The sequence below is a fragment of the Odontesthes bonariensis genome, chromosome 4 (genome assembly GCF_027942865.1).
Source record: "Odontesthes bonariensis isolate fOdoBon6 chromosome 4, fOdoBon6.hap1, whole genome shotgun sequence".
NCBI lineage: Eukaryota > Metazoa > Chordata > Actinopteri > Atheriniformes > Atherinopsidae > Odontesthes > Odontesthes bonariensis.
In genome coordinates this window covers 31,135,928-31,151,265 of record NC_134509.1, presented here as the reverse complement: position 1 = coordinate 31,151,265, position 15,338 = coordinate 31,135,928, and the positions used below count along the sequence as shown (strand labels likewise).

The 15,338-nt window shown below is 42.2% G+C and overlaps 1 protein-coding gene across 4 annotated transcripts; it reads left to right on the top strand.

Annotated features, from left to right (window-relative positions):
* The first annotated feature begins 1,826 nt into the window (after positions 1–1,826).
* LOC142378939 (E3 ubiquitin/ISG15 ligase TRIM25-like) lies at positions 1,827–14,924 on the top strand. 4 transcript variants are annotated; one of them, XM_075463951.1, is made up of 9 exons: positions 1,827–2,559; positions 3,913–4,008; positions 5,536–5,616; positions 6,047–6,199; positions 7,019–7,178; positions 7,402–7,440; positions 8,292–8,351; positions 9,684–9,758; positions 11,140–14,924. In XM_075463951.1, exons 1-9 carry the CDS (start codon positions 1,960–1,962, stop codon positions 11,691–11,693), a joined length of 1,818 nt encoding a protein of 605 aa, XP_075320066.1. In that variant the 5' UTR covers positions 1,827–1,959; the 3' UTR covers positions 11,694–14,924. The 4 variants fall into 4 exon arrangements, with proteins under 4 accessions (XP_075320066.1, XP_075320068.1, XP_075320065.1 ...); XM_075463950.1 differs by having other exon boundaries at positions 1,828–2,559; positions 9,681–9,758; XM_075463953.1 differs by lacking the exon at positions 9,684–9,758.
* The last annotated feature ends 414 nt before the right edge of the window (positions 14,925–15,338 follow it).

The following is a 15,338-nucleotide window of genomic DNA, read 5'->3' as shown; positions in this document are numbered from 1 at the left end:
AAACTTATTGGTACAGGCAAAAAAATGATAACATCAAAACAACATACATTTTATGGGAATATTTGATGTAAATCAACTTAAAAGTGAGGAAAACATCGGGGTAATGTGGGGTGCAGCGTCTTACCCAATGACATGTGAACTGGGGTAACTTTCTGGTTAACCGCTTCTAATCCTCGAAGTTGTCAAGTCTTGTGCAGCAAAGTCTAATGCCTACCCTTAAATAAATAGTTTCCTAGAGAATTTGTATTCTGATGATGGGGTTCGATATGTATCACCCAAGGACACTTTAAAATTGGGACTGGGGATGCTGGGACCCAGGAACTGCTGACAAAACTGAGCCTCTTTTAGAGTATCTGCTATACAGGTACTTTAATTAGCTTTAATAAGCCACAACAACAGGTTCATTTGGTTGCCGTAATGTGTCGCAATCTCTTATTGACAATATGAAAGATATTCTAAAGCAGGTTGGTGCTGCATAATCAACTCTTAAGGTCCAATCATTGCAAACACAAAACCTCGGCCCAATCCCAATTCCATCCATCATCCTCACCCTCCAGTGGGCAGGGATATATAATCTGGCCATTTTCTTTTAGCCTCTTAAGGATCAAGGAGTAGAAGTCTAGCCTTCCAAATGGGGCATTGAGGGCCATTTGGATGACTGCATGACCACTCCGTGATTTCCAAAAGGAAAGGGGTACTTTAGTTCTGCAAAAACAGAGTGGTAGGCCCAAGGGGAGGATTTGAGATTAAGTGATAAACTTGTAGAACCCCAGCAAATGAAAAATACTACGTAAACTATTCATTTGAAACCTCTGCAAAGCCTTTTGTTAATCAGTGGTCAGTGGGTCATGCACATGTTCAGTCTGATTACAGCAACAGCCACTGTCAGTTAGAAAGAAAAAAGCACAGTAAAACATAGCTATGATGTGATGCATTAGCTGTAAAAGAAAAAAAAACAAAACTACATGGTATGACGTGGTATGTGGTTTTAGTTTGGTTCTTTGTTTATATTTTGGATGTTTATGGTCTGAGTTTCTAAGGTTCACCTGTTTGTTTTCCTCTTTCTGAACTCCAGCTGTGGCAACACATGCTGATTTGATTAAAGTCTAAGATAAATATCAGAAAATTACACAGATTGCCTCAGAAATACTGTCATTTACTCCACTTTACCATGTACTTCTGCATTGATGACAGGTCATTTGTGTCTGTGTTATGGGTGCTGGTCAACAGAGGGCGATGTAAACTTTCTGTGGCTTTCTGTGTGCCCTCACAAGATACTGACCCAAGGGAGGCCACTTTCAGCATCCTTCACTTATTTGAACCATGTTTTTATGGTTTGTTTTGGTCAAATTCAAATCAAACAGAACTGCTTTTAACTTTGTTTTTTTTTTGCACATGTCTTGTTGTTGATAAAGTCAACACGACCACAAAATGCACAACCTGTCATTTGCAGGTGATCTGTTATTGACCACACCACATGCTTCATATGTTAGCTTTTGTAAATGTGTCATCATTTTGGAGCATCTATGATAAACACAACATAATATATATTTGTTGTCACAGTTTTGTTGATGGAATATTACTGCCGTCACATTAATTGGAGGCTACAGGAAGTCAAACATTCAAACAGCGGGTTTATCACTTTTTACCTTTATCACTTGAGTCATTCTATTTGCTATGATATATGAAATAACAAATAGGAGGTGATAATAAGTGTTGATCTTCTATTTTTGCGATCTGAGCCTTGGAAGGCAACACATGCCTTCAAGACTAAATGGAGGGCACAGAAAGATCACTCCATAATGGGCTGTATGACATTGCGGAAGAACTATTTCTGTATACCTATCTCTCCCCTTCATAACAACATTCTGGGAGTTAGGGAAAGCTTTTCTTATCCGGAGGGGCGGAATCAGCACGCAGCCCAGAGGCTAGCCGACAACAAAGGGGGATCCCACCGACATGGCTCAGGCTAACATCTCTGTGACTGAGAGTCAGTTCAGGTGTCCCATCTGCCTGGAGATCCTGCGAGACCCGGTGTCCATCCCCTGCGGACACACCTACTGCATGGTGTGCGTCAACAACTACTGGGACCAGGCAGAGTCGGGCCAGTTCAGCTGCCCTCAGTGCCGGGAGACCTTCAGCCCCCGGCCGGTGCTGCGGAGGAACACCGTGCTCGCCGAGGTCGTCGACAAACTCAAGCTAAGCGAGATGGTCAGGGCGCCGGAGCTCTACTTGGGAGGAGTTGGAGAAGTGCCGTGCGACTTCTGCCCGGCGGAGGGCAAGCTGAGGGCGGACAAGTCGTGCCTGGTGTGCCTGGCGTCTTTCTGTGACCTCCACGTCCTGCCGCACCGCGAGGTCGGCACTTTGAGGAGGCACAAACTGGTGGCCGCCGTGGAGCGTTTGGCGGAGAGGCTGTGCTCTCAGCACCGCCTGGGTCTGGAGCCCGCGGGGAGTGGCTCCGAGGCGGAGGCCGCGGTGGAGTGGAGCGGGGACTGCCTGCTGTGCGAGGCTGACCAGGAGGAAGTCCGCAATATGGACACACAGAGAGTCAAGAGACAGGTACCGCGTGAGATACAAGATCATTCATCAGTTTGCAAAAGTATTGAGCAACCTCCCCATTTCTTTTTCCTTATATTTTGCTTCCACGGAGCCAAAACTCTCCTTTAATCGTTTAAAAGTGGTTTTGGGCAAAAGCTCTGAATGTTTTCTGTAGACATAGGCAGTCTTTTTTTTCTTGTTTTCAGTCCTTACTTGATCTTTTGTTGTTGTTGTTAAGCCAATTTAACAATGACTTTCAAGCATTAAAAAAAACCCACTTATAACTTAAATGATGAACCAGTGTTGTGTCTACACATTACAGATGACTTTCAAAGAACTCATTTTAAATGGTTATCTCTTGAGATTTTGTTGCCTGTCACAAAGATGCATAATTTGTACCAATTTATTTGGTTACATCTATGAAAAATGCCGAAGAGAACAAAGTTTGACAGGGAAAAAATATTATTTTTGCACCAACAAGGTTTTTCCCAAAGAGCTCTTAGCCAATAACTTGGCATTTCTCAGCGTGTGTTCTTAAAAACAGAGGAAACCGGACAAATGTAGGACAAAAGAAGTATCAGGACAAAAAAAAAATACATATATCTACAGTCGAAGAGTGTCTCAAAGTGATGTTCTTATGAAATGAGAAAAAATCCTGCAAGCACCTGGCACAATCTGAGCGGTGCAGCTGGACCTTCAGTTGATCCACCTACTGTTTGCTGAAGCCTCATCAGAAATGGTCTCCATGGAAGGGGGGGCTGTCAAGAAGCCGCTCCTAATGGAGTGGAATAGAGAGAAAAGGCTGATGTATGCCAAATGATACGAGAAGTGGACTGAAAGTCGGTGCCAACCGGTTTTATGGACGGTTGAATCCTCCCCAGAGACCCGAACCTCAACATTACTGAAGGAGTGTGGGATCAACTTGGCAGAGAACGGAACAAACAGCAGCCAACATCCAAAGAAGGATGTCCCTCAAGAAGCCTGGGGAACTATTCCTGAAGACTACTTAAAGAAATGACAAGAGAGCTTATCTAGCAGGGTTCAGGCTGCGTTGAGAAGAATAGGAATAAGTGTGGTCATACCAAATATACCAAATATTGACTTTCAAGCTTTGTAGAATTGTGCAAATGCTGCTTCTGCCCTATATGCTGTATTTCTATTTCTGTTTACAAATGTTTCAGATAATTAACTCACACCCCCCAAAAAAAATCATCTGAGGATGAGTTTACCTCATTTTAACAGCTGTTAAGGGCCAGAGGATTTATTTTTATAATGTCTTAATATTTAAAACCTTTCAATTGGTAGAGGATGTACTTTCTCTTTGGCTTGAGCGCATTAATAGTGTCTCTGTTTGTTTGTCTGTCCGTCTGTCAGCTGCAGCTCCAGGAGTCTCAGAGGACGGTCCAGGGGAGGATACGGACCGGCGAAAGAGAGCTGGAAGAGTTTCAGCAAAACTTGGAGTCCCTCAAGGTGACGCGCGCGCACAAACACACACACACACACACACACACACACACACACACACACACACACACACACATAGACACACACATAGTCATGGTGACCAGTATTGTTCTTGCCAATTCAGTGTTTCTGTGAACATGCTGTGTAATCAGCGGTGGAGAGTTTCCAAGAACTAACTGTTTATTTATATCAATCAGAGAGTCCCAAAAGGTAAAAGATTTGTGTTTTGTGTCTAGTTAGTGGATGTCGAAACTATTTTGCTCTTGCTTTTTGCTTACTATCAACAGGACATCTAAACATTAGTTATATAATATAGGAAATAATGCACTGTTTAATGTTTTATATCCCCGACAAAGAAGTCCAACTTCTAATTGGCATTTTTTACCAAACGGAATCGGAAATTCCAATTACCTGTTTGACAATAACTGCACCAGTAGTACACCACCATAACTACCATTACATAAACAAGCAGTAGTGAAATGTTGCTCATTGAGCAGGTGTTCTTAATGTTAGCTGGTAAAAACTTAAACAAAACACAGAGGAATGGAGGAACAAGGAAGTCCAGAGTCGTTATGGAGTCGACAGAAGAATTTTTTATTTTTTTTTGGACAGAAGAATTACAACGTGAATTCTCGACAGTATTCTGCATGTTTGAACGACTTTTGCCGTTAAACCCATGACTCCAGGAGAGATGGTACATAGAAGAGGGTTCAGTAGTCTATCAGCTGTCCATGGTGGAACTGAAGATGAGGGAAATACAAGTATCTGAGAATAGAATTACTATTTCTATCAGTCGCTTGCTGGTCTGAGCTTTCAGGCAATTTACTGTGTTCCTTCTTATATCATGAGAGCATGCTTCAAGGGTTACTGAGAACTATAGATGTCAAAAGAGGGAGACCCTGAGGAACAGAGGGGTGGAGCGGAGTCAAAAACTGTCGGCTTGTGAAAGATGGACAGAATATGTTTTTTTTTTTTTTTTTAGTGAAGTTATAGTCTGATTGAGGTAAGAAAGTGAGTATGGTCAGATCTGACGTTTACACAGATGACTGTGCACAACACATGCAAGGTTCACACTTGCCTGTTACTCACACACACAAACATCCTGCCTCAGAAGAGTTATCGTATCAGATTACAGAGCAAAACTCATTTATGGAAAACTCCACGCGTTCTCCTCAACATCATCTCCTTTCTTTCATCCAGCACGCAACTGCTGTAACGTTTTGGAGAATCACTCATTTATTTCTAAATGTTGCGTCTCAAAATATCTGCCTGCCTCATACCATCTGATTATACCAACACCAACTGATGTGGTTAATCTTGTAGCCATGTTGTGTGACTGAATGAAACTGAAATAAACCTTTTCAAGTCGAATAAAATGACAGAGCAGAACATTTGTGAGCATAGTGAGAGTTCATTTTAACCTGTTGGATCAGGTAGGGTTGCCATTTAGGCTTAAAGTTTTTTCTTTTCTTTTTTTTTCCAGAAAGGAAAAGTTTAGCAGATGATTTAATTGTCGGCTTTGTGGTGTTTCAGGTGTCGGCATCAGCGGTTCTGGAGGACAGTGAAGCTCTGTTTGCTGACATGTCGCTCCGCCTTGAGAAAACTAAAGCTGAGGTGAGGTGCAGGATCTAAGAGTAGAAGCTGTAATACTGCCACTTAAACTAAACAGCACTTGTAGCAGTAGGAAAGCTTCAATCAATAGCTATAATAGCCTTAGAAGGAGTTAACGTGGTCCCTCTAATCGTACAATATCTGTAAAAGTAACAAAAGTAATAACATTCAACAGCTCTAAGGAGGTTTATGAGAACTGCAATTGTTTTATGTCAACTGTGCTGACTAAATTATAATTCTTTTGTGTATGTTTAAATGTGCAAAGTTGCATAGATGGTTCACTAAAACTGTACGGTTAAAAAAGGATTTACCACAATGAAAATGACAAGCATCAGTTCCAATATTGTTAAGATGAGTGAATTCCTACTTGGCACAGCCATACTTTCAGGGCTGCGAGGCATCTTTGGTAGCCCTTTCATCCTGCGTGTCACAGGTCCGGGCGATGGTCGAAGCAAAGGAGCGAGTGGCGGTGGGGCGAGGCGAGCGAGACATGGAGCTGCTGGAGAAAGACCTCCTGGAGCTGAGGAGGAGACACGAGCAGATCGGCCAGCTGCTGCAAACTGAAGACAGCGGCCATTTCTTACAGGTGAGGAAGGAAAAAAGGGACAATATGTGAAATCAGTTGTTAAGAAGAAAAAAAAAAAAGCTTTTCCCAGGCTTAGTAAGGCCAATCAAATAAAAAGCATGATGAAGTTAGTTTCAGGAAGACAGGGAAGCCTGTGGCTCACAGAGCCTGTTAGGGCTTGCTGCTTAGATTTGAGGAAATGGTCGATCAGTGACATGGGTGGGAGGGTCAGGGAAACAGAGATGCGAACTTACAAGCAGACGGGCCCTGGAAAGAGCCATGATGATGAAACTTTTTGAAAAGGATTCAGATGAAACTAAATGACAAAAACAATAAAGAGCAGAAAAAAGCTATTATTTTATCATCCATCCAAAACACAAAGTATTTATTACACGTGATGTTTCCTCTTGATTTGATTTTGCTTATTTGTTATTCTAGTTATTCTTCTTAATATTTAATTTGTTTTCTTATTCTTTAACAGATGTGTTCTTTTTTCTGATGTTTTTTGTCACAGCAGTTCTATTTAAAGGGAGAGGTATGTATCACCTTTAGCCTCTCGTGAGAACTTTGCTCTCTCAAAAGACAAGCAACACATTAGCTAATCTACCCTTAATGCATCCTGGGAGTCATGAGTACTCACCAGAGTGTGCACTAGATCCAGAGATATTGGCGTGTAACGTAGATGAAGGATGGATGAGAGGAAACAATGAGTCACCAGTGGAAAAGGACAGTGCTTGCCTAAGTGTTGTTTTCAAATTCAATTGTACAAGGGATTAAGAAGGCAGGGAGGGCAGGCCGAAGCTGTGATGTATTTTCCACTCTCTGTTTTTACTGGCTCAGGCGGCTCCACTTCTCTGCATCCCTCTCGCTACTGATCAGCACTCCAGAGCCTCTAGCCTGCCCACTGAGGCCTTCAGTGGTGCTAGAAGAGCCCTGTGTCACCTCCGCAGTCGCATAGAAGAAGTCTGCAGGGAAGAGGTTGACAAGATTAGTCGTGCAGGTACACCAAATGACCTACAGGCAGAAGAGGCACCCAAATGATCAGTACTCAAACATGCAGATATTCCTTGTGTCAGTTTCTAGCGTGGCGTGTAAATCAATTTATTGTTTTTAAAGTTCAGCTGGATGTGATAGATTTATATGTTCAAAATCCAGTATACTCGCACTCTTACACAGGCAGCTCCTGCGCTCGGTTTCACATCTTGATTATATTTCTATTCCAGTTCATGAGAACTGTGTCCCCGGTAGAGAGTGTGTAAAAGGTAAGCATCAGTAACACAATCCACAGATGCACACACACAGTCTGCAAGAGTCATGTCTGTGGTTTTACATGACATTTAACACTGCGAGGGACAGTGGAGAGTTAATTATTGATGTTGCAGCGGACGGGGCGTTGTCTGATACGACACACTCTGGCTTTTCTCCAGTTCTACTCGTCCTAATATGTTCAGTTTAGGTCCAACAGAATTGATTGTAACGTCTTTGTTGATCTCTCTCTTACACTTCTCCTGGAGTTGTCTTTAGGCCAAATGTTGATGTGTTGTATACTTTTCTTTATAGCTAAATATCTCAAAACCTTGCTACAGGTCCATTACCCCATCAACTGCACTTTGATTTTGTTACTTATTCGCAAATGATAAAATGGTGAAATAGTGGACCTGACCTGTAGATATGATGGCCGAGAAGCCATTCCGCTGGTGCCAGATTGCTTTATTCTGCAGCTTTTTGCAGTTCTATTGCTCTTTCTGCTTAAAGTAGCTCTGTACCCAGTATTTAGTGACATCTAGTGGGGACATTGCAACTTGTAACCAACATAATGCTCTCACCTCAACCACCACTTCCAAGTATGTACACAAAAATACCTACTACTACTAAAAACTACAACCGTAAACATAGATATGTATATTATATTCCATATCTGCCAACAGATCCCTGTTAATGTTGTATACTGGATGTTTTATATGACAGTGGTAATTTTTGGAACTTGTAGAAGTGGTTTGGTTTCGCGTGAGTGTTACAGTACTATTGACATTGTTAGCAATGGGACTAAGGGAATAGACACCAGATTTCTTTTTGCTGCTAAATAATCCATTCATTCTGTTGTATTTGGTAGGTGCCCAGAATCCTGGCACAGAGAACTGCAAACCTCAGCACATGCAACACACTAGTCGGGGTAAGTGGAACCATACAAGAAGAGCTGGTCATGGCTTGGTACATTAACAACACTGCAGGTGGTTTTGGCTCGTTGCTTTTTGTTAGCTCAGTGGTCAAACCTTAAATCTAATGATCAAAACTACAATATGATAGCCTGGGAATTGCCATGCTGCTTTGCGCATGATTTCATTCTCACTGCAAAGTCAGCCTGGAAACCACCGCCCTTATTTTTGCCAGAGTTTGGGAACCAATCATAAAACGGGGGGGGGGGGGGGGGGGGGGGGGTAGCAAGACGATGACGACGTCTATGCGCTACACCGAAGCTTGTAGAGTGTTAATCCAACATGGCAGCGGACACAACGTTACCGTTCGATGCAGCCTTAGAAAGTGTTTTAAGTAGCTTAGAACGCAAGTTTACTTTTATTTTACTTTTTTTCTTCTTCTTCCTAGTCGAATTTCTGTCATCATCTGGTATAAGTGATACAATTGGCTATGAATCGTGCGCAAAGCAGCATGGGAAGAACCAGACGCCATTTGATAGACATTCGTAGCGCCCAATAAACGGCTCTAGGCATTCGTAAACCACGCCTCAAATACGAGAAAATGCACATCTAGTTCCCAGACCACCATCTCATCGAGATTGTGGACGCGTCAGCCAGGCTAACAATATGAAGGAAACTCTGTAACTTAACAGAATCTGGTTGTTTGTAACACTGAGGTCATTGTGGTGAACAGCAGCAGCTACTAACACTACGGATTTGACTTGAAGAATAACAGATGTCACTTTTCATGTAGGTGCCGACAGACAAACAGTTATTTATAGTTGGCTCTTGAATGGCTTCAGACCATACACACTACACACAGTGTGAATGGTTTTAAGTATTAAAACTTTACACTGACAAATGCAGTACTACTGTACTACTTGGAGCGTTTGTTTATAAATGATATCTTAATTAACTGTGTTGGAAATAGGACAGATTTGCTTAAAGTGCCCAGTTAGGGTCTCCTGTCTGTGTCTTGTCTCCACCACTGTTGTTTGCAGCACCGGAGGGTCAGCAGCATGCAAGCAGGAGGTTTACACTAGCTAAGCTACTGCAGTGCACTCCTCTCTTCCTAACACTTTATTTACTCTTTGCATTTAAAGATACTAGGGGGGTAAAGAGCCTTTATTTACTTATATTCCTTGGAAAGATTTTGTGGTGCTTTATGACTCTCCTCATCTTTATTTCCCTCCTTACTGCGTTGCCTCCCCTTACAAATATGCCATCCATATAGAGTTTTGCATGTTTTTTCACGACATTGTTTCAGGTCCATCTTGTCTCTGTTTTTGTCATCCATCCTCTAACAGCAGTGCCAGTCTCGTTCCCTCTGTCCACTTTGTCCCAGCAGCCAGCTGATCAGAGGATGAGGACGTCTTTCCTCAGATGTGGGTATTTTATCTCCTGTTCGAACAAACTACCCTCTAGTGTTTACCGGCCATATAGTAGCTATTTCTTTCTTCTTATCTGGCCCATCCTCCCGTCACTCCTCCCATTCTTTATCATCCATCTATTGTCTGTACCCGTTAATTCTGTTCAGGGTTGCAGTGGGCTGGAGTTTATCCTGGCTGTCATGGGGCTGAGAGGCAGTTTAACCAGGTCAGGTCACCAGTACAAAATGTAGAATCGCTTTGGAATGTGGAAGGAAAGTTGATATAAGAACAGTGAAAACGTGAAAACCCCAAGAGTTGAAGAAGAACCACCACCCTTGCTGTGAGACAACAGTGTTCATCACTGTGCCACTCCCTCTTTGACTGCCTTTCCTCTTCATCCTTCTTCTTTCCATGATTTGATTCACCAGATAATGAGAATCTTGCTGGGAAATCGGAGAGCCCAGCCTAGACTGCCATCAATGATGGATGGCAGTCATAATGTATTTATGACATTCTGGTTCATCATGAAGACCAGTGCCTCTACCTGTGCCAGCTGACAAGATGACAGCATACCACCATCTTGTTAGGCATTAGTATTTCATGTGGAGGAGGACAAAGGTGGAACGTGTCATTTACCTCCTCTGTACTAAAATTTCAGCTGGAACACTGGTCGACCTGACATCTGGAAAAAAGCAGGCGACTGACAGTAAGCCAATTGAATTTTCAGCCAATTCTTGGACATTTTAGGCAAAAACTCATCCCATTGATTCCAGTAACGTATTGTTAGACGAATATTTCTTCATTGTGCGTAGAACTGCACTAGCTAAATTGCTCTGTTAATCACATACGCACAGTAAAGCTGCAGTTCCTGCTGGATCCTTTGGTCACTGGGCGAGTGAACTGTGACGTTGACTTGGAGCCATAACTGTTGTTTCTGTTGCGGAAGGTATATTGGACCGGCTTCAACTTATCGATTGTACTTTCGTAAAGTGTGTTTTGTTTTTTGTCTTTTATAAATGTATGATTTTGTTACATTTGCAATTTACTGGGCATGAGCGCCAGGAATCACCAGGTTGAGAACGATAAGCGTAAACTTTTTAGGTAAACTTAAGGTATTTAAACATATACACCAGTATCTGGACCAATGATGACATGAACTTAAGAACTTTGCTGATATTATTATTTAGGAGATATTTAGGAGTTTTTTCTATTGCCTAGAAAACAATAGAAAACATATTGACTCACCCTGCTTTTTGGGGTGTGCATTCCACAACTTCTGGGGCAGATGTGGCTCAGGATCCTCTCTTCTGTTGAGCATCATTATTGTTTTTTTGGAGTCTTAATTGTTGCCTTTGAACCTCTTCACTCACTTTGCTGTCTGTTTCCTTCCTTTCAGTTTCATGTCGTTTATCACTGGACCCCGATACAGCGCACCCTACACTGGTTCTCTTGGAAGGGCCTCAGGGCGCCCATTGTGGTGAGGATCCGCAGTCCTACCTCCCCCACCCCCATCGCTTTGATTCAGTGGCACAGGTGCTATGCAAGGAAGGCCAGTTTGGCAGTGCCAGCTACTGGGAAGTGGAGTGGAGGGGCGGAGGCTGGGTCGACATCGGCGTCACCTACCGAGGAATCGGACGTAAAGGTGGCGGAAAGCCCTGCCTGCTTGGGCGCAATGAGAACTCTTGGCGGTTGAGGTGCACACACGCTGGATATGCTGCATGGCATGATAACCGTAAGACCACGGTGGCTGCCCCGCCCTGCCCCAGGATCGGTGTGTTCCTCGAGCGCCAAAAAGGGGCCTTATCGTTCTACAGTGTGTCGGACACAATGGTGCTCCTGCACACTTTTCGTTGCCAGTTCACTCAGCCGTTGTACCCGGCTTTCCGTCTGGACCTGGACTCCACCCTGCTTATATGCCCTCACGAGGGAGGCAGTGTTAACAGAACCTAACTATGCCTTTCCCCCTTATCTAGGATCCTTAATTTAGCTTCTTCAGGACCAAACAGTTAACTCTGCTGATGGATGTGTCTAACTACAGAGAGTGCAGAGACATTATGACAAGAAGGAAAGGTCCCAGGAAGCAAAGGATTCTATTGTCCAACATCTTTTTGCATTGTTTCTACCAGGAGTGTCTGCATCTTATTTTTTTATTCCGTTCGACTAAAAGTTTCTTTGGGATCTTTCTCAGGTTGAGCTACACAGAGCACACTACAGCTGCACAGCAGCGCTGAGGCTTCTAATGATCTTTAAAAAAGGAGAGATGGATTGAAGAAAAGATTTTAACTTCAAAACCAAAGCATTTTGAATAATGAACCCAAGAGAGCCAGAGTGAGGAGGAAGTGGAGAGGTGGAGGGTAGCACATAAGGCAGTCTGATAGTCACAATGGCATTTGAAGAATGAGGGCAGAAGCCTGATTGGCTCAGAGGAATCACCCAAACATATTACTGAATGAGAGCAGTGACATGAAAGTTGATGATGGAATTATTTTGCCAGTAGAGAAGTGACCAATAGCTCAGCCTGTTATTGATAGTCTTTTTAGTCATTTTTCACACTTGTTCTTTTGACAGTTGCGATGTGTCAAAGTGTCTACAGTGAAAAAGACCAATCCAACAGATTGTCTGAGCAGAGACGTTAGAATCCCTATTGTGACACCTATCAGCAACACAACTATACTAATCAGTATTCTCTCCAATTAGTGTATTAGTTTTTTTTTTTTTTTTTTGCTTTAACCCCCCCCTGCAATTTTATTGTAAACCTGCAAAAATGACCTCAGCTTCTTAATTAGATGGATGAAAAGCCATTATTCCCATTTTTGCAGCACTTTTCCTCTTTTCTACCATATCTGTTGTATCCTTTTAGTTTATTTTAAAGTAATATTTACTTTATAAAGGTAGAGTACCTTAAATGAAAGAAATAATTCTTATGTTTGATTAAGTTGTTCATTTCTTTTGCCAAGATAAACTAGTTCACTGTACAAGAAAGCAAATGCGTGTAATTCCAATACTTTCAAACGGGCTCCTTTAACGCATATCCTCATCTTCAATTTATCCATTACATGTCTGTGTGATTACCCTTCACCTCAGTGCTTTTTAGGAGACTACGTTCCTTCTGTAGATTTCGGCCTCTCAGCGTCTTCATTCTCCTCGTGTAGTCCAGCCCGACTTCTCGATGTTGGTTTCAGACCATCAGATGCAGGGCCCTTTGTTTCTTCTGTAGCTGAAGATAATCTTAAATTATTCCCGGGAAGGATATTTAAAATCATTGTCATGTAGCAGGATCAATTTGGAGCCGTCAGAGGCCTTTGTTGGTGTTACTATTTTAGAGAAAAAAATCCAAATGTATAAGTGCCTGAAACAAATGTAAAGTACTGCAACTTTGTCTTCTCATGCTTGGGTTGGGTGTATATCAGATCCATTTACCGGCCTGTACTGTATTTGCATGTTCTGCATGCCTCCAAATCCAACTTAATGTCATACTGTAACATCTACTCAAGATACAATCATATCAATAACTCATATCTATTCATTTAAAGTTTATTTATTTTAAAAAATTGCATTTATTTTGAATGTGTGGAAACAGACAAAATTGAATTTTTTAACTGCCAGTCTTTCACTGTGAACTCTTGACTCCTGCCTTCTGGAAACAATCATCCACTTAAAACAGTGATTGATCTGACCTTCGAACTGACCAGAAACCCGACCGTAACTCCTGCCTTTTGTCAACCATGGCATCATTTTGTTCTGTTCGAGAACCGGCTCTCAGTAGTTCGATTCCGTGGAATCGTTCATCCGCCTGCCTAACGATGCCGTTTATAGGTTCCGCTAACGGGTGACGCATCTGCGCGATGACGTCATGTGTACGCTATTGGCTCAGAATGTTTCCAACATGGCGTCGAGGCAGAAGCGCTCCACAGTTTGGTTATATTTCACGAAAAAGGACAATATTAGGGCCAGTTACAACACATGCAGAGCTTTGATCACAAGAGGGAAAATACCTCCAACACGCTGAAACATTTGACCACACAGCATGCAGTTACTTTGCATGGATGTAAAGTCTTTGGCTAAGCGATGGCGCCGACTCGCGGGGGAGCTTGTGGCACAGTGTCTTCAGTCTCTAAAGTCCCAGGTAAACTAAAACTTCCAGGTCCTGTTGACTCTCAAGTCTCACGCATTGAGCGTGAAAGTCCCGCTTTCGGGTCTTTTGTCACGCACTCCCGCCACACGTATTTCTCGCTGAAAAAGAATGATACATTTCTGTGGCGCGCCACAATCGCTATGGAAACGGCTGGAAACAAGCACGTCTCCCATGGGTCTGAGCAGAGCAGTTATTAATAACTGAAAGACCCCCATTCCTGCGACCCGTCCAACCGGTGTTATGCCGAGAAGTGCATCCCCTGCTGGTCATGCTTTAAAGAGAGTCTGGAATGGAATGATATAAACGCATCATTTGTTTACCTCTTGAATTAACAGATGCGAATTTCAGAGGACGAAGAGAAGAGATGTCATTCTGACTCTTGCCTGCATTCAAAACTTCAGAGCCCTGATGTAATAATGTTAGCGACATACTGTATGAATAGTTTCCATCTGATATTAACATTTAGTTGACGAGGACTGCAAGAGTGAGGCAGAGTTAGATGTACAGAGTTATATGTCTTACTATATTTGTACTATATAACTGGATGAGAATCGATAAGGAACTGAATCGATAAGCGATATCGATAATGGAACCAGAATTGCTAAATTCTTAACAATTCCCATCCGTATTGATCACCTTGATGAAGAACCGTGTGATCCCTTTAAACCAAATAATTGAAGAAATTGATCAAATATTTTGCCTCCGAAGACGCACAATAAAAACAAAAAGGTGTTATCAAATACATATCTAGAAACAGATCTTCACCTGTGATGAGGACCACTGCACAAGCTATTTCTGCCAGGAACTGCATCGTTGTTCCACAAACTGGAGGACTGTAACATTAAGTGAACTGTCTGTTCTGGTCCATTTTAGATTCTTGTACTTCTTAGACCACCTGTTAACTCATTGTGCCTCACCGTGTCACTTTATTCTTCAAATGTCTGTAAAGATATCTTTGTTTTAAATTCTTTTTTTCAAAAATGTGACGTTAATTTCACTGTGAGTCTAAATAAACTGATCGGTGGAGGTCTGAATTGTCCAAGAAATGTGGATCCAGTGATTGTGGATGCTTCCTCTGGATGTCAGTTGTTCGTTTTGTTCTTTTTTTAATATCGACATTTTATGATTTATGAAATGACTTGACCTGCACTCAAAAATGGATACATCGTGTTGCTTTAAAGTTAACTCAAACTGGCTTTTATTGGCCTGACAGTTGGTTCATATCTTATGTGGCCTCCATTATCACCAGATCTTAACTTCTGCAGAAATTATGTTGTGCATTTATGTCAACATGGAGCAAAATTTTAAAGGAAGGTTTGAAGCATGTTGGCATTCCTGTACATTTTGCTCAAAAAATTGAAGTGCCTGTGACACCAGGAACATTCTGTTTTTTGAGCAAAAGAAGAACCTAACCACTCGCCAAAAGCAGTATGATAATACAAATAAAATGGTGTATATGG